This window comes from Theropithecus gelada, chromosome 20, assembly GCF_003255815.1.
Source record: "Theropithecus gelada isolate Dixy chromosome 20, Tgel_1.0, whole genome shotgun sequence".
NCBI lineage: Eukaryota > Metazoa > Chordata > Mammalia > Primates > Cercopithecidae > Theropithecus > Theropithecus gelada.
Genome location: NC_037688.1, coordinates 66,942,500 through 66,968,831, shown reverse-complemented (window position 1 = coordinate 66,968,831; position 26,332 = coordinate 66,942,500). Strand labels below are relative to the sequence as shown.

The 26,332-nt window shown below is 49.4% G+C and overlaps 1 protein-coding gene across 1 annotated transcript in view; it reads left to right on the top strand.

The window, feature by feature from the left end:
• The window catches only part of ABCC1 (ATP binding cassette subfamily C member 1), a 193,206-nt gene extending 168,730 nt beyond the window's left edge, over positions 1–24,476 (top strand). The window contains exons 24-31 of the mRNA XM_025370697.1: positions 2,568–2,767; positions 5,749–5,875; positions 6,745–6,846; positions 13,369–13,515; positions 15,867–16,025; positions 17,977–18,143; positions 19,784–19,978; positions 22,582–24,476. Coding sequence (XP_025226482.1) covers positions 2,568–2,767; positions 5,749–5,875; positions 6,745–6,846; positions 13,369–13,515; positions 15,867–16,025; positions 17,977–18,143; positions 19,784–19,978; positions 22,582–22,690 — 1,206 coding nt within the window. The 3' untranslated portion in view covers positions 22,691–24,476. The remainder of the gene's footprint in view (positions 1–2,567; positions 2,768–5,748; positions 5,876–6,744; positions 6,847–13,368; positions 13,516–15,866; positions 16,026–17,976; positions 18,144–19,783; positions 19,979–22,581) is intronic.
• Positions 24,477–26,332: the final 1,856 nt, after the last annotated feature.

Below are 26,332 nucleotides of genomic sequence, written 5' to 3'. Positions count from 1 at the left end.
AGCCTTGGTGGCAGAGCAAGTTGTCTCAAAAAAACATCAGATCGGCAGGGCAGGTGGATCACCTGAGGTCAGGAGTTTGAGACCAGCCTGGCCAACATGGTGAAACTCCGTCTCTACTAAAAATACAAAAATTAGCCAGGTGCGGTGGTGGGCGCCTGCATTCCCAGCTACTCAGGAGGCTGAGGCAGGAGAATTGCTTGAACCTGGGAGGCAGAGGTTGCAATGAGCCGAGATTATGCCACTGCACTCCAGCCTGGGTGACACAGCGAGACTCTGTCTTAAAAACTAAAAAAATAATCAGATCATTCCTGAACAGATATTCATCTCAGGTTAGATTTTTCCAGTAAATAAGGTTCAGAGGCAGCGGCAAGTGGAGGAAATTGAACAGGTAACACCCTTCAGAGCGATTTGCATCTGGACTGTTCAGAAGGCAAGCCAATGAGAGAGGAAGGAGATGTGGTCCAGGGTAAGATGGGGCAGAACCACCTGGGCCTTCAGCCGTGCAGAGGGGTCTGGATTTCATGGGAGTTGGTGGGAACAGCTGGAGAAGAAATTATATCTGATCCACATTCCAGGAATTGGCGGAACAGCTATTCTGAGACTGCGTGGGGTTGTGTGGTGCCTGGGTTCACTTACAGAGCTTCTAGGGCCTCAGGAGGCTCTCCATCTGTGGTTCCAATTAACGCCTGTGCCGCTACCCAGAAAGAAGCTGCCAACCGCAGGAGGCCTCGTAAAAGCCACCTGCTGCTGTTGATGCTCTCTGTTGGACTCTGCCCCAAAGCAGCCCAGTACACCTGGCGCAGGGCAGGATGCAGGGAGGCTGAGTTCCTAGCAACCCTGTATTAGTTTTCCCAGCTCTGCTGTCGATAAGCAATTGTAGGCACCTTTTGGAATCGGGAACCCTGAGCTCACCAGTTCCTTTTGCATAGATGAGAAAACCTAGTCTAGGAGAGTGCGGTGTCCTCAAATGGCTGGTGCAGCCTCTGATCCACAGCTCCACAAAGCTTCCGGAGGGTGGCTGGCTTTTGTTCTGAATCTAACGAGACTTAGCGGGCGGCTCTTGGTGCCTGGCACTGGCTAAATGCCCAGGTTGGGGCAGGCAGAGCAGATGAGGCATCTCCCGGCGAGGGTGGGTGGAGCTGCTTGTGAAACGTATCATCGTAGCCCAGGAGCTGGGACACTGAAGCCCGGAGATGGTGCTCATGTTGGAGGATGGGAAGGGCTTCCCTAGGAAGTGACATTTGTGCTACCATCTGCTGGGTGATGAGGAATGGCCTGGATGGGACAGGAATGGTGGTAGGGACAGGCGGCCTGTGTACAGGAAAGGAAGGGGAGAGTTACAGGACAAGATGAGTTGAGGGAAGCGTGGTTGGCAACTCTAAGAGCACTGGGAGGCCATCGAAGGAGGAGGGTGACAAGATTGACCTCATCTTCATGGGCATCTCAGCTGGGCTGAGTGTGCCGGAACTGGCCATTGCAGGGACCCAGTCACCCCTGAGGGGATGTGATCAACAGGTGAAATTCTGTCACTTAATAACAGTAGTCACCAGCTGAGTGCTTACTGTTAGGTCAAACTATATGAGATTGCTAATATTCATTTCTTATCTATAGAAACAGCCATTTCTTACTGTTCAACCTAATATTACCAGGCACTGTGCTTAGTGACATCATGTATATCTAGATGATTTATGAAATAATGTAGCCACGCAAATATACATCACATGTAAGACTGTAATTCTTACATGTCACCCTCACAATGACCCTGTGAAGCAAGCCTTGTGGGTTTTTTTTTTTTTTTTTAATAATTTCTTGTTTTTGTAGAGATGGCGTTTTGCCATGTGCCTGGGCTGATCTCAAACTCCTGACCTCAAGTGATGTCCCGCCTCTGCCTCCTGAAGTGCGGGTATTACAAGCATAAGCCACCACACGTGGCCAAGCAAGCCTTGTTGTTCCCATTTTACAGATGAGGAAACTGAGGCTTAGGGAAATAAAGTGTTAGCCGTGTTTATATTGCCTGTCAGTAGTTGAGTCAGGATTTGAACTGAGGTCTCGTTGACCTCAAAGCCTATCCCCAAAACCACACTGCTGGTTCCAGAGAACCCTAGAGGTGGAAGGCTTCAGAGAGGCAGTACAAGGTAGAGGTTAGCCCTTTGCAGTCCAGATGTCCTGGGTTTGAATCCCAGCTCTGCCCCTTGCTAGCCACGTCACCTTGAGGGGGAGATTAACTAGCTTCTTTGTGCCTTAGTTTACTCATCATCTATAGGAATGAGCACCTCCTAGGTTTTTTGTGAGGATTGAATGAACTGATGTTTGTAAAAATGCTTAGAACTATGCCTGGAGCAGTAGTCTTTGTATAAGCGTGAGCTATTCATTGTCACCGTCCTTGTCATTGGTGCTATCCCTGTGCTTCACCAGGTGCACGGGCACCCCTGTGAGAGCAGCCCGGCTCTAACATTTTGCTTCCTGGAGGTTTTGGTGATGTCTAGACTTTGTCCAGCACAGCCGTGCCCTGGGAGGATGGGATGAGGGAACCTTCATCAACTCCCCGCATCTGTTCTCTACTCCAGAGGTTCTACGTGGCCTCCTCCCGGCAGCTGAAGCGCCTCGAGTCCGTCAGCCGCTCCCCAGTCTATTCCCATTTCAACGAGACCTTGCTGGGGGTCAGCGTCATTCGAGCCTTCGAGGAGCAGGAGCGCTTCATTCACCAGAGTGACCTGAAGGTGGACGCGAACCAGAAGGCCTATTACCCTAGCATCGTGGCCAACAGGTGGGCATGGTGGGCCCACAGGAGGCGGAGGAGGCCGCCTTAGCACCTTGTGCCTTTGCCTCAGTCTCTTCCTCGTATCTTCAGCTGGGTACAAAGCCAAACCTGGGCCTTTGCAGAAAGGGTGGAGGGGCTTGATGAGCGCAGAGGACTGATGAATCATTAAGGGCAGACAGCAGCACTGTAGACATGTAGTGCCCAGGGCATTTAAGTGCAGGGACACAGTTGTTCTGGAGTCAGCCCTGCAGGTGCTTCCCATTAACTGTCGTCCTAGTGACGCAAGACTGTCAGCGACAGACTCTGCTATTGAGAATCTTTATGCTGCTGTTCCTGTCTGGGGGTGGTCATGCACCCCTGGGTGAAGTGTGTCAGAAGCAATTTACTAATACTAAACTGAACCATATGAGATTGTCATCTTGTGGGCCAGATGTCATGGCTCACGCCTATAATCTCAGTACTTTGGGAGGCTGAGGCAGGAGGATCCCTTAAGGCCAGAGATTCAGGCCAGCCTGGGCAACATAGCAAGACCCCCATCTGTCTTAAAAAAAAAAAAAAAAGGGGGCCGGGCGCAGTGGCTCAAGCCTGTAATTCCAGCACTTTGGGAGGCCGAGGCGGGCAGATCACAAGGTCAGGAGATCGAGACCATCCTGGCTAACCCAGTGAAACTCCGTCTCTACTAAAAAATACAAAAAACTAACCGGGCGAGGTTGCGGGCACCTGTAGTCCCAGCTACTCCGGAGGCTGAGGCAGGAGAATGCATAAACCCGGGAGGCAGAGCTTGCAGTGAACTGAGATCTGGCCACCGCACTCCAGCCTGGGCGACAGAGCGAGACCCCATCTCAAAAAAAAAAAAAGTAGCCTGTCATGGTGGTGTGTGCCTGTAGTCCTAGCTTCTCGAGAGGCTGAGGCTGGAGGATCGTTTGAGCCCAGGAGTTCAAAGATGCATTGAGCTATGATTGCACCACTGCACTCCAGCCTGGGCGACAGAATGAGATCCTGTCTCTGGAAAAACAAAAAAAGGAGATGGGGGTGGGAGATTGACACCTTGCGGATCACAGATAATAGCATCAATCCAAAAGAGGCAGAAGTTTGCTAATTATTTGCTGAATTTAGAGAAGTGTCTGACTTACCCCTAAAATAGCATCTCTCTTACCCATTTGCATCCTGATAGATTTTGCTGACAAAGTGACAATACCCCAGAGGTGTCCCACAGCCATTAGTCCATCTTACGCCCTCTAATCCCAAGTATAAACCTGGGTGCGCCAACCCTGAATGACTAGAGACCTTGACTTCCCTCGCAGAATTTTTAGGGAGTTTGTCACAATCTGGCTGTGTCTGCCGGAGTAGTAAGGATCAATCACATGGTTCATAAGGGCTGCAATGGAGAAAGGATCAACACCCCATCTTCCTAGAATGCTTTATATTAGAACATTAAAGTAATAGTCACAGTGCTATATGATATCATACGAAGCCTAGCTTTAAACAAATAAGGTGGCCAGGCGCAGTGGCTCACGTCTGTAATCCCAGCACTTTGGGAGGCCAAGGCGGGTGGATCACCTGAAGTCAGGAGTTCGAGACGAGCCTGGTCAACATGGTAAAACTCCGTCTATATTAAAAATACAAAAAAATTAGCTGGGCATGGTGGTGGGTGCCTGTAGTCCCAACTACTTGGGAGGCTGAGGCAGAAGAATCACTTGAACCCAGGAGGCAGAGGTTTCGGTGAGCCAAGTCTGCACCATTGCATTCCAGCCTGGGCAACAAGAGCAAAACTCCATCTCAAAAAATAATAGAATAGCATAGGAGAGAAGAGAAGAATAAAATAAAAAGTAAAATAAAATAGTTCTGATGCTACCTGATACCATACGTAACCTAGCTTGAAACAAATAAGAGGACCGGGCACAGTGTTCACATCTGTAATCCCAGCACTTTGGGTGGCCAAGGCAGGAGGGTCGCTTGAGACCAAGAGTTCAAGACCAGCCTGGGCACTGTAGGGAGACCCTGTCCCTAAAAAAAAAAAAAGAAAAAAATAAAACAAAAATTAGCCAGCTGTGGTGGCGTGGACCTGTAGTCCCAGCTACTCAGGCTGAGGCAGGGGGATCACTTGAACCTGGAAGGTTGAAGCTGCAATGAGCTGTGATCATGTCATCCACACTCCAGCCTGGATGACAGAGCAAGACCCCATCTCAAAAAAAACAAAACGACAGAAAACAAGATTTCCGTGTCTATTTTAAAGGATAAAATAGTGTATTTTCACATTTTGAAATGAAGAAGAGTCTGGGTTTGGGAACGTTACAGTGATGTTTACTCGTGCTCGTTACCCACTGCCCTCTCAGATCTATCTCGTAGCAAGAGACTGTTATTTTCTATTTGTTTTTAGCCAAAAGGCCCAGAAATAATGATGGTTATTTTTAAATCACTGGTATCTCTTATAGTTGATGTCTTCTTAGTATTTAGGAATTTCCAGGACGTCTTTTTTGTTGTTGTTATTAATGCATTATATGTGTGTGTGTGTATATATGTGTATATGTGTGTGTATATATATACACTGTGTATATATATGTATATATGTATATACGTATACATATATATACACACACACAGAAAAAAAGAGAGAGAGAGATGATTACAGGCGTTAGCCACTGCGCCCGGCCTATATATATATGTTTTAAAGACTTCAATGAGAAAAAGGTTGGTTTTTAAAAAGGTAAGCTTCAGATTCCAGGGAAGATTGCCTCTGTAGAGCTGTGTTTTATCCATGGGTTTGCCAGATTCATGAGTGTTTACTGGCATCGTGCCCTTTTGGCCCTCCCTCCTCTGCGCCCATTATGCATGTTTTGAAAAAGCAGTGCCAGGAAGGGCTCTCTGGAACTATTGCGGAGTTACTTGAGTTAGCAAAGAATCCCCTTCTGCCCCCAAGAGCTGTAAGCCGAGTCTCTGTAAAGCTGACTCCACGCCTGTTTGTCTGCCTGTGTGTCCTGGCGCAGGTGGCTGGCCGTGCGGTTGGAGTGTGTGGGCAACTGCATCGTTCTGTTTGCTGCCCTGTTCGCGGTGATCTCCAGGCACAGCCTTAGCGCTGGCTTGGTGGGCCTCTCAGTGTCTTACTCATTGCAGGTAAGAGGGGATGCTCGTAACTGGATTATTAAAGTCTGTTAATGGGGGAGCCAGTTGTCCTTTTCTTTGGATTCCAACTCCAACAGCAATGGGGGAGAGGAACGTGAGAGGCATGGAGTTTCAGGAGTGGGTAGAGCGCCTGGTGACCAACTAGAGCAGGAGAGGGATTTGACATGAATCCAGTATTTCCCCCATTAGTCACAGAGATTCCTTGGTGGCCCAAGAGGATACTTCCAGCTACGAGGGGAATGCTTTTAAAACTATGAATTTCCCTTTAAGAACTGCTTTAGCTGCATCTCACAAATGGTGATACATTGTGTTTTCATATTGTCACCTGGTTAAAAATATTTTCCAGTTTCTTATTACTTTTGTGACCCATGAGTTATTTTGGAAACATGGTATGTGCTTAGGAGATAGCAATGTGGCAGTCCTGGGTGATGGCTATAGCTGGATTTGTTAATTTCTGTACCTTTCTTACCTGTTTCATAATTCATAACTTTTTTTTTTTTTTTTGGAGACAGAGTCTCACTCTGTTGCCCAGGCTGGAATGCAGTGGCATGATCGTGGCTCACCGCAACCTCTGCCTCCTGGGTTCGAGTGACTCTCCTGCCTCAGCCCCCCAAATAGCTGGGGTTACAGGCGTGTGTCACCACGGCTGGCTAATTTTTGTATTTTTAATAGCAACTGATGGGGTTTCGCCATGTTGGCCAGGCTGGTCTCAAACCCCTGACCTCAGATGATCTGCCCGCCTCGGCCTCCGATAATTCATTCTTGTTGAAAATAATTTGTTTCCTGTTATCTCAGTGGAAAAAGAAAAGGAAAATATGCCTGCTCACTCTAGAAATGCCACGTGACTCTTCCACTCGCAGGTCACCACGTACTTGAACTGGCTGGTTCGGATGTCATCTGAGATGGAAACCAACATCGTGGCCGTGGAGAGACTCAAGGAGTATTCAGAGACCGAGAAGGAGGTAGGCAAGGGCCCCTGGCTGGACCTGTAGGTCTTTGGTGTTGCTTTACCCCAAGGAGATCTCTGAGCCCTATCCTGTGCACCTCTGCCTCTGAGCAGGGGAGTGAGCTGGATACCCCACCAGGTAGAAGTGCATCTTATGCTTGTCCAGTCTGTTTGCAGCACTTACTTAGACCTCAGTGTTAGGGTGAAAATAATTTACTGGCTTTCCCCAAGATTTGGGGTATCCATGTACGAGACTGTGGGATGCTATCAGGGCATTCAGAAGGTATTCACATTGTGAAGAAGGTCCCCCTCTAGTTCTTGTTCATAACTTTGAACAGTATCACAAAGAAAGTCTTGGTCTGGTGCTGGCAGGTCTTTAACACCTTAGCAATTGAGATGATCTCCCTTCAACAGATAAACAGCAGCCTTTGCACTTAGAGCCTCAACAGGATGGCCTCTATCAAAAATAACCTTCTGTTGTTTGTTATGTATTTGGTTTTTTTGTATGTGAGATGGAGTCTCACTGTTGCCCAGGCTGGAGTACAGAGGTGTGATCTCGGCTCACTGCAACCTCCGCCTCCCAGGTTCAAGTAATTCTCCTGCCTCAGCCTCCGGAATAGCTGGGATTACAGGTGCCTGCCATCATGCGTGGCTAATTTTTGTATTTTTAGTAGAGATGGCGTTTCACTAAGTTGGCCAGGCTGGTCTCAAACTCTTGACCTCAGATGATCCACCTGCCTCAGCCTCCCAAAGTGCTGGGATTACAGGCTTGAGCCACTGCACCTGCCCTATTGTGTATTTGTATGGGGGACTCCTGTTACGGAAAATACTACTACTTTACCATTTGTGATTGTAATAAATGTTCCTCTTAAGTAAGGTGAGAAATGAAGCCTAAGTGACTTGATTAAGCATATTAAAACAACAAGAGAATGAGTCCATGCATACTACACAAATGATGTAGCCGAGAACTGACCAAAGTTTGGAAAACCCTGCAGTTATTTAACCACAGCCCCCTTTTTATAGATGGAGAAACAGGGAACCTGGGGAGGCACTAGGGCTGATCCAAGGTCCCACATGGCTTGGTAGAACAGCTGGAACTAGGACCTGTGCCTCCAGTCTTTGATGTCACGTTGCCCTTAATAACTGCCTTCTTAGGCCCTGAGCACCAGCACGAGTAGGAACAGCAGTGATAATCACAGTAATGCCTGGCGACACCCCCACCCCCACCAGTAATGATAACAGGGACACACGTAGTGCCTTGTAGAATGTCAGAGCCAGACCTAAACGTTTAACATAGAGTAATACGCTCAATCTTTATCCTGCCCTATGATTGATTTCTGAGAAACGGTCTCACGCTTGCCCAGGTTAGAGTGTGGCGCGCTCTCACTCGCTGCCTCCCAGGCTCAAGTGATTCTCCTCCTGAGTGTCTGGTACCACAGGCGCATGCCATCACGCCCGCTGATGTTTGTATTTTTAGTAGAGATGGGGTTTTGCCATGTTGCCCAGACCGGTCTCGATCTCCTGAGCTCAAGTGATCTTCCTGCCTTGGCCTCCCAAAGTGCTGGGGTTACAAGTGAGAGCCACCGTGCTTGGCCCAGCCCTATGATTTAGGTGCTATTACTACCCCAATTTTACAGGTGAGGAAACTGAGACAAAAAGGTGAAGTTATTTGCCCAAGATCACATGGCTGGTAAATGGCAGACCTAGGCATTAAGCCTGTGCCTTCTCGGAGACCCTGTCCAGTGCCATGGGGGTCATGCTACACTGCCTCCTGAGGAGATGCCCCTTGGGAGTGAGACCAAGGCCTCTGCAAGGTCTGTCCTCCTGAGGAATTCACAGAGGTGACCTCAACCCACTCCTTTAACATTCTAACTGGGTGAACCGGTCCCGTGTCACGGGTGAGCATTGTAAGAATGGCGTGAGTGCCCCCGTGAGGAACCAAGGGTGCATTACACCGGCAGCTTCCAACTTGACACTGAATTTATATAATTCATTTACAGGGCATTTCATTTAGGTTTGGTTTGGCTTTTTTTTTTTAATATGGAATTTTGCTTTTTTTGCCCAAGCTGGAATGCAGTGGCACAATCTTGGCTCACTGCAACCTCCACCTCCTGAGTTCAAGTGATTCTCCTGCCTCAGCCTCCCAAGTACCTGGGATTACAAGTACCTGCCATCCCGCCCAGCTAACTTATTTCATTAGTTTTTATAATAGCCTCATTGATACGTGAATTTCACATGCCGTGCAATTCACCTAGTTAAAGCATGCAGTTTGATTGAATTCAATTTTGTTTTTTTGTTTGTTCGATACTGAGTCTGGCTCTAGGCTGGAGTGCAATGGCATGATCTCAGCTCACTGCAACCTCCATCTCCCGGGTTCAAGCGATTCTCAGCCTCCTGAGTAGCTGGGATTACAGGCAATTTTTGTATTTTTAGTAGAGACGGGATTTCACCCTGTTGGCCCGGCTGGTGTCGGACTCTTGACCTCGTGATCCACCCGCCTCAGCCTCCCAAAGTGCTGGGATCACAGGTGTCAGCCACCACGCTCGGCCTGAGTTCAGTTTTCAAAAGCATTTTACTTTTGACTGACTTTTATATTTTTAGAAGGACTGTGTTTGACAAACCCAAGAGAAAGTAATCGTCCTCATTAGTCCTACCACTATTCTGTATTTACATGTATTTTTATATACAGATAGAAAGCTCCACATACTTCTCTCCATTCCCCTCACTGTGTTGTTATAGCATCTCCCCTTCAATTATGTACATAAATTATAAAATAGAGATATGCTTGTTATTTTAAAAAAGAAAAAATCAATACAGGGCTGGACACAGTGGCCCACACCTGTAATCCCAGCACTTTGAGAGGCCAAGGTGGGTTGGTCACTTGAAGCCAGGAGTTTGAGACCAGTCTGGCCAACATGGTGAATCCCGTCTGTACTAAAAATACAAAAATTAGCCGGGCATGGTGGTGGGTGCCTGTAATCCCAGCTACTTGGGAGGCTGAGGTGGGAGGATCGCTGGAACCCAGGAGGTGGAGGTTGCAGTGAGCTGAGGTCATATCACTACACTCCAGCCTGGGTGACAGAGCAAGACTGTCTCAAAAAAAAAAAAACCCAAAAAAATAAGTTTATGGCAGAGAATGAAAGTTGGTTCCTGTTGCCAGGCACGGTGGCTCATGCCTGTAATCCTAGCACTTTGGGAGGCCAAGGCGGGCAGATCACAAGGTCAGGAGTTCGAGACCAGCCTGGCCAACATGGTGAAACCCTGTCTCTACTAAATATAAATAAATAAATTTTCTGGGTGTGGTGGCACATGCCTGTAATCCCAGCTACTCAGCAGGCTGAGGCAGGAGAATTGCTTGAACTGGGACCCGGGAGGCAGAGGTTGCAGTGAGCTGAGATCACGCCATTGCACTCCAGCCTGGGCAACAAGAGCAAAACTCAGTCTTAAAAAAAGAAAAAGGCCGGGCGCGGTGGCTCACGCCTGTAATCCCAGCACTTTGGGAGGCCGAGGCGGGCGGATCACAAGGTCAGGAGATCGAGACCATGGTGAAACCCCATCTCTACTAAAAATACAAAAAATGAGCCGGGCGCGGTGGCGGGCACCTGTAGTTCCAGCTACTTGGGAGGCTGAGGCAGGAGAATGGCATGAACCCAGGAGGTGGAGCTTGCAGTGAGCCAGGATCGCGCCACTGCACTCCAGCTTGGGCGACAGAGCGAGACTCCGTCTCAAAAAAAAAAAAAAAAAAAAAAAAAAGAAAGAAAGTTTGTTCCTGTTTGCTCGGTTCCTTTCCTTCCCAGAGAAAGGCTCTATTAGCATTCAGGTGCATTTCCCCCAGAACTTTCCGGTGTGGATTCCCACATACCCCCACACGTTTGTTTGCTTGTTTCTTTTTCTTTTAACATAAGTGAGATCTACCTGTTATCCTGTGACACCTTTTCTTTAACCATGAGGCACCTTTGCATCTGCGTTTAATAATAGTCACTGCCTCTAAGGGCTGCTGTGAGGCCCAGATGAGATCATGGGTCTCAAGTGCTGAGCAGAGCAACTTGCATTAGTTGCATTGAAAGTGCTCAGTAACACTTTTTGGCCGCGCGCAGTGGCTCAGGCCTGTAATCCCAGCACTTTGGCTCACTGCAACCTCTGCCTCCCAGGTTCTAGTTATCCTCCTGCCTCAGCCTCCCGAGTAGCTGAGATTACAGGCTCCCACCCATCAGGCCCAGCTAATTTGTGTATTTTTAGTAGAGCCAGGGTTTCACCGTGTTGGTCAGGCTGGTCTCAAACCCCTGACCTCAAGTGATCTGCCCGCCTCAGCCTCCCTAAGTGCTGGAATTAAAGGTGTGAGCCACCGTGCCTGGCCACGCCGTTATTTTATAGCAGATCCGCAAAAGGGCTGCGTGTCGTGCCTAACAGGTACCCGGCGTTTTCTTGTGATGTGCTCTCTGCTGTGCCCCTGAGCTTGGCCATATGCTCTGCAGCCTGGTTCAGCACCTGTGTGTGCCCTGGAGGAATGTGCACACCCTGAGGCTAAAACCACTGAACCGGGCCCAGGCCACATCCCGCCGTGGGCCGCAGGAAATGCTGAACTGAACTACTTTTCAGAAGGAGGGTGGTGTGTCCCTGGGCAAGTCACCGCCCCTCTCTGTGCCTCAGTCTTCTTGTGTGTAAACGGGGGATAGTAAAAGGATCCCCCACATGGGATTGCTGTGAGGACTGGATGGGGCACTGTGATACAGCTGCTGCTTTTATCCTTGCCTTCCTGCCGGGGGGGCAGCCAGGGTCACTCACTGTCATTCTCATGCCTGTCTGGAGAAGACCACTCATTTTATTGGCTCCGTTTGTTTATAAATATTTATTTTAAAAAATTGTATCAAAAAATAAGCTTTATTGGCATCTAAAAAAATTTACCCAACATTGAAACATAACATCAATATTTATGTTATTGTGTTCTTGTTTCTTTTTTTTGAGACGGAGTCCCGCTCTGTCGCCCAGGCTGGAGTGCAGTGGCGCGATCTCGGCTCACTGCAAGCTCCGCCTCCCGGGTTCCCGCCATTCTCCTGCCTCAGCCTCCTGAGCAGCTGGGACTATAGGTGCCCGCCACTACGCCCGGCTAATTTTTTGTATTTCTAGTAGAGACGGGGTTTCACCGAGTTAGCCAGGATGGTCTCAATCTCCTGACCTTGTGATCCGCCCGCCTCGGCCTCCCTCTTGTTTCTTTTTTACTCACTGCGGTGTGAGGAGCAAATCACAAACATTTACTTTAGAGAAACAGAGACCATAGTGTAGATTTTACAAAATCACTTTTTAAAATCTCTGTATTGTGCTCCACAAATACCTAGAGCCAGTCTGTGCGTAAAATGTCACCCTGTTGTCTAAACCTTAAAATTCTACATCAGCCTAAAGATACGGATAAGATATACCTCTACTTGCTCTTTTGAAAAGTATCTATTACCTTATCCAACCTAATGATAGCTATCTAAAAAATTCTTTCTTCCATAGGAAGTCTCTGACAAGCTGTTATCCATTTCCTTGACGTTAAAAGAATCTGGGGGCAACATTTCTATTTTATCAGAAAAATTCTTTTAAAGTTTACCTATCATGTTCATATTAAGAACATTGTGTGTGACTGGGCATGGTGGCTCATGCCTGTAATCCCAGCACTTTGGGAGGTGGAGGTGGGCGGATCACCTGAGGTCTGGAGTTAGAGACCAGCCTGGCCAACATGGTGAAACCATGTCTCTACCAAATGGTGGCAGGCGCCTGTAGTCCCAGCTACTCAGGAGGCTGAAGCAGGAGAATCGTTTGAACCTGGGAGGCAGAGGTTGCAGTGAGCTGAGATCATGCCATTGCACTCCAGCCTGGGAGACAGAAGGAGACGCCATCTCAAAAAAAAAAAAAAAAAGCAATGTCTGTAGAAGTCAGTTGTTCAACTATTTTAAGAGAAAGGTGAACATGAACATCAGGTTAATTCTGGCAGACAAAAATGAACTACTGTGGTCCAGTCAGCCATTATGTATCACAGAGAGATGCCAGCATTACAGAAGGGTGTCTCTGTCCTACTGAGCGATGATTATGTCCCCTCAGTTTCTGTGCCTTCTGCCACTGGTTCACTTTCTATGTCAGCAGCTGTGTCACTCTTCTTGTTTATGTTCGTATTTATTGAACACCTACTATGTACTCTGAGCCCTGGGATACAGCAGTGAGCAATTAGAGCCTGTCCTCATGGAGTGGCTGGTGCAGTGGGGCGTGGGAGACAGTGTACACTCAAGCGTACGAGCCCCGAGAGGGCTGGGGACAGGGAGTGCCCTGAAGGAGAAGGCAGCGCGGGAAGGAACAGAGGGACACAGGGCTGGGAGGGCGCTCTACATCGACCAGAGATCCACAGGATGCAAGGGGGTCTTTTGGGGAAGAACGTTCCAGGAAGGGCAGCCCCCCAGAGCTGAGGCCTGCGGCAGAGTGAGTGAGAGGGGAGGTCGGGGGAGTCACGGCTTTCCAGGATGGACTGGGAATTCCTTACTGTCTACCTCTGCCGCGATCGAAGGCGCCTTGGCAAATCCAGGAGACAGCTCCGCCCAGCAACTGGCCCCAGGTGGGCCGAGTGGAATTCCGGAACTACTGCCTGCGGTACCGAGAGGACCTGGACTTCGTTCTCAGGCACATCAATGTCACCATCAATGGGGGAGAAAAGGTGGGTACACATGGCCCCATTCCTCCACCCATCCCCAGTCGGGCACAGGGTGCCACCGGGCAGATGAATCAAGCTGTGGCGTCTCCGCAGCCACTCACGGCTCCACACCTCCGCTTGAATGGCTTTTCCAGGGGATGCGAGTGGAGCGTGGCAGTAAAAGCTGTTCAGAGCGCATCCAACTTGTAGAAGTGAAGGCTTTTAGGCGAACTGACAGCCCAAAGACCAAATGAGCCCCACAGATACGTTTTGGAAGATTTTTTATTTATTTATTTATTTTGAGACAGGGTCTTACTCTGTCGCCCAGGCTAGCGTGTGGTGGTGTGATCTCAGCCCACTGCAACCACAGCCTCCCAAGTCGGGGGACTGCGAGCGGTTGGGACTGCAGGTGTGTGCCGCTACGCCTGGCTAGTTTTGTATTTTTTTGTAGAGATGGGGATCTTACTATGTTGCCCAGGCTGGTCTGGAACTCGTGAGCTCGACCGATCTGCCCGCCTCAGCTTCCCAAAGTGCTGGGATTACAGGAATCAGCCACCATTCCTGGCCCCTGGAAGAATTTTGTTTGTTTGTTTGTTTGTTTTTTGAGATAGAGTCTTACTCTGTTGCCCAGGCCACAGTGCAGGGGCCCAATCTTGGCTCACTGCAACTTCTGCCTCCCGGGTTCAAGTGATTCTCCTGCCTCAGCCTCCCGAGTAGCTGGGATTGCAGGCGTGCGCCACCACGCCTGGCTGATTTTTCTATTATTAGTAGAGATGGGGTTTGCCACGTTGGCCAGGCTGGTCTTGAACTCCTGACCTCAAGTGATCCACCCGCCTTGGCCTCCCCAAGTGCTGGGATTACAGGTGTGAGCCACCGAGCCCAGCCTGGAAGGAATTTGAATAAGTTGCAAATACTAAAAAATCTGGAACAATATAAAAATTTATTTTCTGCTTTTTTTTTTGGAAGATGAGAACATCTGGCAACATTGGGCCTGGCTCTTTATAGACAGCCTGTGAGCCTCCTGGTTCACCCCAGTCCCTCCCTGTCCCATTCAGTGCCTACTTGGCCCCTCCAAGACATCAGAATCTGTGATCTCTAGAATAAGGGGTCACCATCCCTTCTAGGGGATGGCTTAAGGGAAGTGAGAACTCGTCAGATTTTTGGAACCTTCTCTTGGTTCTGAGCTTTTCTTGGAAGAGGTTCCTGACCTGAGCGAGACCCTTAGGCTGTCCTCTGGAATCGCTCTGAGAGTACTCCTGGCCGTTTGCTGGGGAAGAAGGCTGCTTTCACCTCTGAACATAGGGACTTGTTGGACTGTTCTTACGTCCCTCCCACAAAGCTCAGAACATTCTGTTCCCGGCAGATAATTTCTGTCTGAGTTACCGAGAAGAGCAGAGTGGGTGATGTTCTTGCTGTCTTTGTTTTTTTTTATTTTGTTTTGTTTTGAGACAGGGTCTCACTCTGTCACCCAGGCTGGAGTCCAGTGGTGCTATCTCGGCTCACTGCAGCCTCCGTCCCCCAGGTTCAAGTGATTCTCCTGCCTCAGTCTCCTGAGTATCTGGGACTACAGGTGCCTGCCAGCATGCCCAGCTAATTTTTGTATTTTTAGTAGACATGGGGTTTCACCATGTTGGCCAGGCTGGTCTCGAACTCCTGACCTTCTGTGATCCACCCGCATCGGCCTCCCAAAGTGCTGGGACTATAGGCACGAGCCAGCACACCCCAGCCCTTATTGAGTCTTTATGACTTATCTCACGTCATGAGAATTTTAGCACGCATGCTGCTCTGTGACGCCCCTGTAGGAGGGTAGAGGAAGCCCGCCTCTCAGGAGCCCAGCGAGACGGGGAGATTTGGAGATCAGGAGCGTCAGTCATTGACCATTAGCCAGAGAACCTAGTTCCTTCAAGAGAGGATGCACGGAGACCAGGTCATAGCAAAGGGCCAGAAGGTCTGCCTGAATCTTGCAGATATTTCAACAGCTCATGATGGGAAACTCACCATCAGAGGTGTGGAAAACAGCGTGGGGAAATGAGGAAATGCCTGATTATTACTCAATAGTTAACTTGCGTTGAAACAAATAGGGCTTTGTTGGAAATTCCTTCTGCCTCTTCTGTATCTTTTTGGGGTCTCTAGTAACTTATAAAAAGCTGAGTAATTCCTTTCGGGAGGCTGGCAAAGGGAAGAGAGTCCTTCTTGACCTTCGACCGAAACACCCTTAAAGGAGTGTCTCTCGGCAGCAGGCGAGGGAGAGGGCTGTGGAGTTGGGTCGACCGGATGACTGATGCCCGAGGTGGGGCCGAGATGAGGGCACTGTGGGTCAGGGACAGGTCTGGATGCCAGCATTCCCACCACACCTGTACCCTTCTGTCCTGCAGGTCGGCATCGTGGGACGGACGGGAGCTGGGAAGTCATCCCTGACGCTGGGCTTATTTCGGATCAACGAGTCTGCCGAAGGAGAGATCATCATCGATGGCATCAACATCGCCAGGATTGGCCTGCATGACCTCCGTTTCAAGATCACCATCATCCCCCAGGTGGGCTCTGGGTGTGGCCCAGGCAGTGAGCCAGGGCTGACAAGCCCTGTGATGGCACTAACAGTGATGTATGCATATTTTGGGAGCAAACATACATTTGGCCCTACTTTGTCGTTTTTTGGTTTTGTTTTGTTTTTTCTGAAACAGGGTCTCGCTCTGTTGCCCAGGCTGGAGTGCACTGGCGCAATCTCAGCTCACGGCAACCTCCGTCTCCCAGGCTCAAGCAATTCTCCCATCCCAGCCTCCTCAGTAGCTAGGACTACAGGCACACGCCACTACACCCAGCTACATTTTTTTTTGTATTTTTTGTGGAGAAGTGGTTTCACCTTGTTGACCAGGCTGCTCTTAAATTCCTGGGCTCCAATGATCCACCCACCTTGGCCTCTGAAAGTGCTGGGATTACAGGCGTGAGCCACTGTGCCTGGCCTTCGTTGTTTTTATTAAAGTTAGGCTATGCCACTGTTTCCCTGAATTTCCTGTTAGCATACGATTAACAATGTAGGAATTAACTATCAGCCCCAACTTCCCGTCCCCGCAAGGGGTAGTTTCGGAGCGTCTAGAAAAATCCAAAAAGACACCATCTTCTCTCTCTGCTGCCAGAGTCAGACTGAGAATCTCTAACCCTTCCACGAGCTAGACAAGAAATAAGACTTTTTAATTTTAGATTCACGGGGTGCACCTGCAGGCTTGTTACATGGGTATACTGTGTGATGCTGACGCTTGGGCTTCTGCGGATCTCATCACCCAAATATTGAATAAAGTACCTGAGAGAGAGTTTCTGAACCATTACCCTCCTCCATCTGTCCCCACTTTTGGAGGCTCCGGTGTCTATCATTTCCATCTTTACATCCATGAATACCCAGAGTTTAGCTCCCACTTATAAGTCAGAACATGCAGTATTTGGTGAGAAATAAGGATTTTCTTTTTTTTTTTTTTTTTTAATTGAGACAGAGTCTCACTGTGTCACCCAGTTCTGTGGCATGATCTCAGCTTACTGCAACCTCCACCTCCTGGGTTCAAGCGATTCTCCCGCCTCAGCCTCCAAAGTAGCTGGGATTACAGGTGCACACCACCATGCCTGGCTAGTTTTTGTATTTTTGGTAGAGACGAGGTTTTACCGTGTTACCTAGGCTGGTCTCAATCTCCTGACCTCAAGTGATCTGCCTGCCTTGGCCTCCCATAGTGCTGGGATGAGCCAACATGCCTGGCTGAAATAAGGATTTTCTAGACCAATCCCTGCAGGTGGATTTCTTAATATGTTGCCTTTTAGTGTAATCTTCCCTAATGTTTCTTACAAGATTCTCTTTTGGAGTTGGAGGACGGGAGAATCCACGGGACTTTATGTTAGGAATCACCTGTGCTGTATCTCATTTTGGGAGGTTCTCAACCCACTTGCCATATTGAAGGCTCTAGGAAGTTGTATGGAAAGGAAATCTTTTATTCTGCCAAACTCAGATTTTCCAGACTTTTTAAATTTTTCCTTCATTAAGGAATTTTTTTTTTGTTTTGAGACAGAGTCTCACTCTGTCACCCAGGCTGGAGTGCAGTGGCATGATCTTGGCTCACTGTAACCTCCGTCTCCCAAGTTCAAGTGACTCTCTTGCCTCAGCCTCCCGAGTAGCTGGGACTGCAGGTGTGCGCCACCATGCCCAGCTGATTTTTGTATTTTTAGTAGAGACAGGGTTTCGCCCTGTTGGTCAGGCTGGTCTCGAACTCCTGACCTCAAGTGATCCGCTCGCCTCAGCCTCCCAAAGTGCTGGGATTACAGGTGTGAACCACTGTACCTGGCCTTTTTCTCCATTATTAGCATCTGCAGAAATAGTGATTCCAAGGAGCTCTGACAGCCCACCTTCAGCAGTCCTGGCCAGAGGTCCTTCGGCCTCACCTCGTCTCCATGCATGTCAGCGTGACATAGGCATCACGTGCTGTCCACTCTCTTCTCTCTGAACAGGACCCTGTGTTGTTTTCGGGTTCCCTCCGCATGAACCTGGACCCGTTCAGCCAGTACTCGGACGAAGAAGTCTGGACGTCCCTGGAGCTGGCCCACCTGAAGGGGTTCGTGTCAGCCCTTCCCGACAAGCTGGACCACGAGTGTGCAGAAGGCGGGGAGAACCTCAGGTAGGCGGGGGTGAACGGGAAGACACCAGATAAGGTGTCCTAGATGCTACCTCGGTAGGGGTGTTTGAAGATTCTGTCCAGGTCTGTGTCAGACCTATATTTGAATCCCAATTGTGCCGTAGATAAACCATTTGTCCCTTCACCTCTTGGAGTCTCAGTTTCTGTATCTGTGAAATGGGTCTTAATCCAGGCTCTTTGTACCATGAGGTAGAATAACCAGGATGGCCAGTACATTTCCCACCCGCTCCACACAGTTGAGAGTGGCTGTCAGTTGTTAAGCTCTGGAAAGGCTTCTGTACCAGCTGGTCACTGGCACTGCTCTGAGCCCTCAAGTCCCCATGCACTACCCCAGCTGTCTTGGTCCTGCTACCAGGATCCTGGAGCTCTGTCCATGACCTGGCGACTGAAGCATTAATGCCTGGCACACCAGCGGAACCTCTGGGGTCCCGCTCTGGTGGTGTTTGTTAGTGCCTGCTTCTGGTTCTGTTATCCGTCTCCATGACAACCAACCATAAAGCCTCAGTCACGTTGGAGTATAAAGCAATGATCATTGCTCCCAAACGAGGGCAGTCAGCCGGGTGACTCTGCTGATCTTGGCTGGGCTCACATGCATGTCTGGGGGTCAGCTGGCTGTTGGCCTCAGGTGGGGCAAGAAGGGTATACTCGGCGCATCCCTCATTCTCCAGCAGACCAGTTTGGCATGTCATGGCCATGGCAGGGGCACAAGAGCGTGGAAGCACCCATGTGCATCTCACAGTATTCTTTTGGCTGGTGTTATGTTTGCCAGTGTGCCATTGGCCAAAGCAAGGTACATGTCTGAGTCCAGAGCCACCTGTCATGGCCCCACAGGTGGATAGGGATGCATGGATATTAGCCCTTTTTTTTTTTTTTTTTTTTTTTCTGAGACAGGGAGTCTCACTGTGTCACCCAGGCTGGAGTGCAGTGGTGCAACCTCCGCCCCCACGCTCAAGCAGTTGTCCTGCCTCTGCCTCTCAAGTAGCTGGGATGACAGGTGCCTGCCACCACGCCCAGTTAATTTTTGCATTTTTAGTGAGATGGAGTACCACCACATTGGCCAGGCTGTCTCGAACTCCTGGTGTTAAGTGATCCGCCCGCCTTAGCCTCACAATGTGCTGGGATTATAGGTGTGAGCCACCGTGCCCGACTTTTTTTTTCTTGCCTAGGCTGGAGTACAGTGGATTGATCTCAGCCTCTTACTTCTGGACTCGAACAATCCTGCCTCAGTCTCCCGAGTAACTGGGACTATAGGAGCATGCCACTACACCCAGCTTATTTGTTTATTTTTGTTTTTGGGAGAGATGGGGGTCTTGCTTTGTTGCCCAGGCTGGTCTCAAATTCCTGGCTTCAGGCTATCCTGCCACCTCGGCCTCCCAAAGTGCTGGGATTGTAGGTGTGAGCCACTGTTTTGAGAATGATTCTGAACCTACATCTTGCTGAATAGGAGATGTGCTCTGATTGATTAGTAATGTCTGCTGCAGACACAGATGTTGGGAGTGGATGTGGTTTCCTGGTCGAGCAACATCGAGTGTCTCCTTTCACATCTCCCAGCCTGGGCCTAGGTTCAGAGTCAGGGGTGGTTTGATCTAACACTGTCTCGTGGTCTTTTTCTTTCGATCAAGTGTTGGGCAGCGCCAGCTTGTGTGCCTGGCCCGGGCCCTGCTGAGGAAGACGAAGATCCTTGTGTTGGATGAGGCCACAGCAGCTGTGGACCTGGAAACGGACGACCTCATCCAGTCCACCATCCGGACACAGTTTGAGGACTGTACCGTTCTCACCATCGCCCACCGGCTCAACACCATCATGGACTACACAAGGTGATGCCCCTGGCACAGTGGCCTCTAGGCTTTGAGAGTTTGCCTTACTCACTGGCTCATTCATTCATTCATTCAACGCTGTCCTTATCCCTAGTGACAGCCCCAGTGGGTGGATCCTCTCTTCATCCTGGATGGTACCAGGTATTTCTTTTTTTTTTTTTTGAGACAGAATCTCACTCCGTCTCCCATGCTGGAGTACAGTGGTGCGATCTTGCCTCACTGCAACCTCCACCTCTGGGGTTCAAGCAGTTCTCCTGCCTCAGCCTCCTGAATAGCTGGGACTACAGGCATGTGCCACCACGCCTGTCTAATTTTTGTATTTTTAGTAGTGACAGGGTTTCGCCATGTTGGCCAGGCTGGTCTTGAACTCCTGACCTCAGGCAATCTGCCTGCTTCAGCCTCCCAAAGTGCTGGGATTACAGGCATGAACCACTGTGCCCAGTGGTACCAGGTATTTCTGACATAATCCAGTCATTCATTCTGTCATTGTATCTGCATAGCGCACCTGCCATGTTCCCAGACACTGGGGACTCTGTAGGCTGCTATCAGACAAGGTCCCTGCCTCTAGGACCAAGTAGCTTATTAGATAGAGGAGACAAAATAGACAGAGCAACAAACCAACAGGATTCCAGAGGGCAGCAAGTGCTGGGAAGGACGCTTGCCGAGGAGACGGGATAGCAGGTGCCAGGCAGGCCATTGTTTACATCGAGCACTGCAGGCCCAGTGCCTGGGGCCCACAAAAAAGGTTTTATTTTTTAAAAAGAAGCAGGCCAGGTGCGATGGCTCACGCCTGTAATCCCAGCACTTTGGGAGGCCGAGGCGGGCAGATCACCTGAGGTCGACAGTTTGAGACCAGTCTGGCCAACATGGTGAGACCCTGTCACCATTAAAAATACAAAAATTAACCGAGTGAGGTGGTGCGTGCCTATAATCCCAGGTACTTGGGATGCTGAGGAAGGAGAATTGCTTGAACCTGGGAAGTGGAGGTTGCAGTGAACTGAGATTGTGCCACAGCACTCCAGCCTGGGCGACAGAGTGAGACTCCATCTCAAAAAAGAAAAAAAAGAATGTAATCCAACCTTGTTTCTATTTATACCAACACAGTCATAAAATAGAAATTTTAGCATTTTGTGTGGAGAAAGCTGCCTCCGCAGGCATCAGTGCCGGGGATCACAGAAGTCACGATGCAGCCGTAGTGCCAGGATCTTGGGGGTTTTGAGTTTTGCTTGAGTCACCTCTGAGGAGGTGACATTTTAGCTGAGACCTGAACAATGAAAGGGAGTCAGCTGTGAGAAGATCTGGGACAGCGATCTGCAACCTTGTTCTTAAGGGCTGGGGTAGTTTCAGCTTTGCGGGCCACATGGCCTCTCGGCCACTTGACTCCAGTGTTGCCTTGTGAGCGCAGTCATAGTGCACAAATGAATGAGCATGGCTGTGTTCCAGTAAAACTTTATTCATAAAAACAGGCAGGGGGTCAGATTTGGCCTGCAAGCCACAGTTTGCCAACCTTTGATCTAAAGGAAGAATATTCTAGGCAGCCGGTACAGCCGAATGTAAAACTGAATGAATGTGCTTAATGAATTTGAAGGCTAGCATGAGGAGGCCGTTTACCTAGAGGCTGGAATTGAGGGGACAGGGGTAGGAGATGAGGCCAGAAACGTAGGGCAGGGGCTAGATCTTAGAGCAGCATGTAAGCACGGTGAGAAGCTTGGAACTTACTCTAAGAGCCCTGTAAAGCCATTGGAAAGTTTTAAGCAGGGGGGTGACATGAGTTTCCATTTTATTTATTTATTTTTGAGATAGCGTCTCACCCTGTCGCCCAGGCTGGAGTGCAGTGTTGGGATCACAGCTCACTGTGGCCCCAAGCGATCCTCCTGCCTCAGCCTTCCAAAGTGCTGGGATTATAGGCGTGAGTCTCTGCACCCAGCTGACATGATGTTTCTAGTTCACTGAGTTCCACCTACTAAGTGACAGATACTGAGTTGGTGCTTTTGAAATATAGGACATAGAAATGAGGACAGAAGTGGGCAGTGTCAAATCTTACAGGACCTAAAATATTAGGGGTCAGCCAACTATGGCCCACAGGCCGTAGATCTGGCCCCTGGCCTGTTTTTATGAATAAAGTTTTATTGGCACACAGCCACATCTGTTCATTTTCCTGTTGTCTCTGGCAGCTTTCACACTATAAATACAGCAGAGATGCATAGTTGTAACAGAAACCATATGGCCTGCAGAGCCTGAAGTATTTGCTGTCTGGCCTTTTTCAGAAAAATGTTGCCAATCCTTATTGTAGACTATGGTAAGATCTTTTTATTTTACTCTGAATGTAATGGAACAGTGAATGTGAACAGTCAACACTGTTAATACTGTTCCCACCATGATTGATGTGGGGTAGATATTAAGGAGGTGGCCTCAGGGGAATTTGACATTGACTAGAAATAGAGATGGAGGGTGAGCAACCAGCTGGAAGGCTGCTGACCAGTCCTAGCAGAAAGTGTTAGGGACCTGACCCAAAGCAGTAACTTGCCCAGGTCACTTGTCGCAGGGGCATGAGGTGCTCACCCCTCTCCTTCCTCTGATGTCTGTATCCCCTCCCGCTACAGGGTGATCGTCTTGGACAAAGGAGAAATCCAGGAGTACGGCGCCCCGTCGGACCTCCTGCAGCAGAGAGGTCTCTTCTACAACATGGCCAGAGACGCCGGCCTGGTGTGAGCCGCACAGCTGGCCTATTTGGTCAGAACTGCAGGGCCTACATGCCCGCACCCAGGCAGGAGTCAGTACCCCTGGGAAACCAAGACTCCCACACTGAAACCAAAAAATCAAAACCAAACCCAGACAACCAAAACATACTCAAAGCAGCAGCCACCGCCATCCAGTCCCCTGCCTGGAACTGGCCGTGAAGACACGGGACAGACACAGAGAGGCGAGCTGCCCAAAACATGCTCGCCCTTGCCCCTGGTGCCCTGAGACACACACACAGCCTCATGCCCCCGGGAATGCAAGTGTGTTCCTGGTGCTTCCCGCGGACGAGTTTTGGCAGCCAGACTTCTGAAGGAATTGGTTGTATAGAAGATCCTAGTGACCAAATCCAGCTGGCTGCCTCGGATCTCTCCAGCCGAAGTCTATGGAGTGCAAGTCTTTGAGATGCCTGTGGCTCCCGTCACCTCTAACATCCTTGTCTGGGTCCACCCGGAATGCTTCATTTCCTTGGGGCTGCCGTTTTGAGGTTGAGGGGCCTGGAGAAAATCATTCCCTCCCCCTGGCAGTGTCCCAGGGCCCTGCATGGTCCTCTTGCCAACATCTGGTCTTCCAGGTACTCAGAAGCTGGGAACCAGCATCCCAGCGCCAGCTCTGCCAGTTCTTGCTTCAGGCCAGAGGCAGCCTCTGCACTCCCAAGCCTGTCCTCCTGGAAGGGACCTGGTTGGACTAACAGATAACCTGGACCTGGAACTGCAGGGCCAGGGGATTGTCTCGTAGGGCCAGCGTTCCACCTGGGTTTCCCCTCCCCACTCACCCCCACTCCAGGCTTTCCCTTGCTTTTTTCTTTTGCTCAACATTGTAAGAACAATCAACGCCGTTATTACTGTTCCCACCATGATTGATGGGGGGTAATATTAAGGAGATGGCCTCATGGGAATTTGACATTGACTAGAAATAGAGATGGAGAGTGAGCAGCCAGCTGGACGGCTGCTGACCAGTCCTAGCAGAAAACGTGTTAGGGGGCCTTGCCCGAAGCACTGTTGGTTGCTTACAGTGTTGATTGCTTTTCTTCTTTTTTCTTACCGCCTCTGCTTTCCCTCTCATGGTACCTGCTCATGGTTATGAAGCTTTCAAAGTAAAGAACACGAAGTACCTCCCAAGTATTATCAATGGGTACCAAAAAACGTCCCCTTGAGTCTTTTCCTTTTTTTTAGACTTTAATTCTCTCCCTTGGCATCCGGTTAGTCCCCCAGGGGGGCAGCATTGTGGAGAACTTGACGTTTAGTTATTGATGCTCTTCCAGGACACGGAAAGAACCCATCTTTGAATATCAGTGATTCTTTTTTTCTTTAAGTACTGTTCCAGGGAGAAAAACTGTCTCAAAACTTGAACTTCTTGGGAAGAGAAGTGTTGGGCTGAGAAGTCACATTCCCAGGAAATAGTGAGGAGCTCGCCCTGTGTTTGATCGTTTTGGTCTCTGTATTCCTGGAAGAAAATGGAGAAGCAGCATCGTTTAAAGCCTGTTCTTTAATGTGTCTCCGTTGGAGCCCAAAGTGAAATCCAGAAAGCAGCCAGAGCTGACGGCTGCCCCAGGACTCATACTTGCTAAGAATTACATCGCCGACTTCAAACCCAGAGAGCATCTTTCTTTTAGGTGAAAACACATATATTTATTTTTTGTAAGTTATACCATTCTTTCGCATTAGATAAACCAAGTTTTGGGGGATCCTTTTGTAATGACTTAAACTGGAAATGTGAACATTTGCAGTAAAAAATATATATATATCTATATATTTTATTTCTTTCTAAACAGTAGTTCCCTTTCCTTTGGGGCCTTAGCGAGGGTTCCAGCCATCTCCTGCACGGTCAAGATCTGGCATCCTCCTGTTTCTGTTCTTTGCTTTTGACAAGTTGCCTCTAGTGGGAGCTGTTGCCAGAAAGGGCAAGTCCTGGACATCACTAGTCGGATGGGGTTTAGTGGGAAGGCGGGACAGCCGCAGTGTGGACGGAGTCCTGGCTTTGGGGTCAGACAGATCCTGGCTTGAGTCCTGCTCTTGTCATTCGCTGTTCTGGTGACCCTGGGAAAGTCACTCAGCCTCTGTGCCTCACTTGCTTTGTCTGTAAGATGAGGCTAATCGTACGTACCCTGTGAGCAGCGATGTGTGTGGTACTTGTAGCCTCGGTCAAGTTCTAAGACACAGGCGAGGCAGAAATCACATTTGGCCAGAATGATCCTTGAAAATCCTGCCCTCCCCCTGCCTTTTTTTTTTTCCCCCCCTAGAGACAGGGTCTCACTCTGTTGCCCAGGCTGGTGTGCAGTGGCACAGTCCTAGCTCACTGCAGCCTCAAACTCCTGGGCTCAAGCAATCTTCCTGCCTCGGCCTCCTGAGTAGCTGGGACTACAGGCATGTGCCACCATGCCCAGCTAATTTTTTAATTTTTTTTTTTTTTTTTTTTTTTGAGATGGAGTCTCGCTCTGTCGCCTAGGCTGGAGTGCAGTGGCCGGATCTCAGCTCACTGCAAGCTCCGCCTCCCGGGTTTACGCCATTCTCCTGCCTCAGCCTCCTGAGTAGCTGGGACTACAGGCACCCGCCACCACGCCCAGCTAGTTTTTTTGTATTTTTTTTTTTTTAGTAGAGACGGGGTTTCACCATGTTAGCCAGGATGGTCTCAATCTCCTGACCTCGTGATCTGCCCGTCTCGGCCTCCCAAAGTGCTGGGATTACATTTTTAAATTTTTTATAGAGACAAGGTCTTGCTATGTTACCCAGGTTGTTCTTAAACTCTTGAGCTCAAGGGATTCTCCTGCCTGAGCCTCCCAAAGGGCTGGGATTCAGGCACCTGGCCTGAAAATCCCTTTATGTTAGTCCAGAGAGGCAAGGCTGTGCTGCAGTAACAAATTCGCCATAAAATCTTGGGAAATGATCGCAAGGCTTTATTTCTTGCTCATGCAGTTCTTGATGAGGGTCAGCTGCCTCTCTAGGGTAGCTGACTTCCCTGTGACAAGTGATCCAGGCTGTCCTGGTTTTATCACATGGCCTCCCAAGGGCTGGCTTCCAGGTCCCCACAGCGGGAGAAGGGAGAGTGGACGACTCTCACCCACTCTTCCCTGTCTGAAACCAGAACTGACGCAGTTAATCCCACTCACAGCCCGTTGGCCAAAACGAGTCACATGGCCCCAACCCAGCCACTGCGGGAGCTGGGAAATGGAGGGGTGCCTGTGGAAGAGAAGTATTTCTCCCTTTCCTATCTCATGTGGTTCCCGAGTTTGGGACAGCGGAGTAGTCAGACTAGAGTGTTTGGTTTCTAACTTTGAACTGAGTGCGTCTGGGCTGTAAGGAATGTCTGTATTTGGGGAGCACACCATTTCTGCCACACTTAAAACCATGCACCAAGTACATGAGCAGATGGAACATTCTAGCACTGCCATTGTTCCCTCAAGCCTTCCTGTCCCCTGATTGAAATTGTTGGCTTGCCCTAGGGACTGTGGTGTACAAAGATGCTCAGAGAAGAGCCGGCGAGGTGGTGACCATTCGAATGAGTAGTAGTGTGTGGGTGCAGTGACTCTTGCCCCATTTAAACTGTTGGCTTGCGTTAGGGACTGCGGAGCATGAAGTTGCCTAGTGAAAAGCCAGTAAGGTCATAACCATTAGA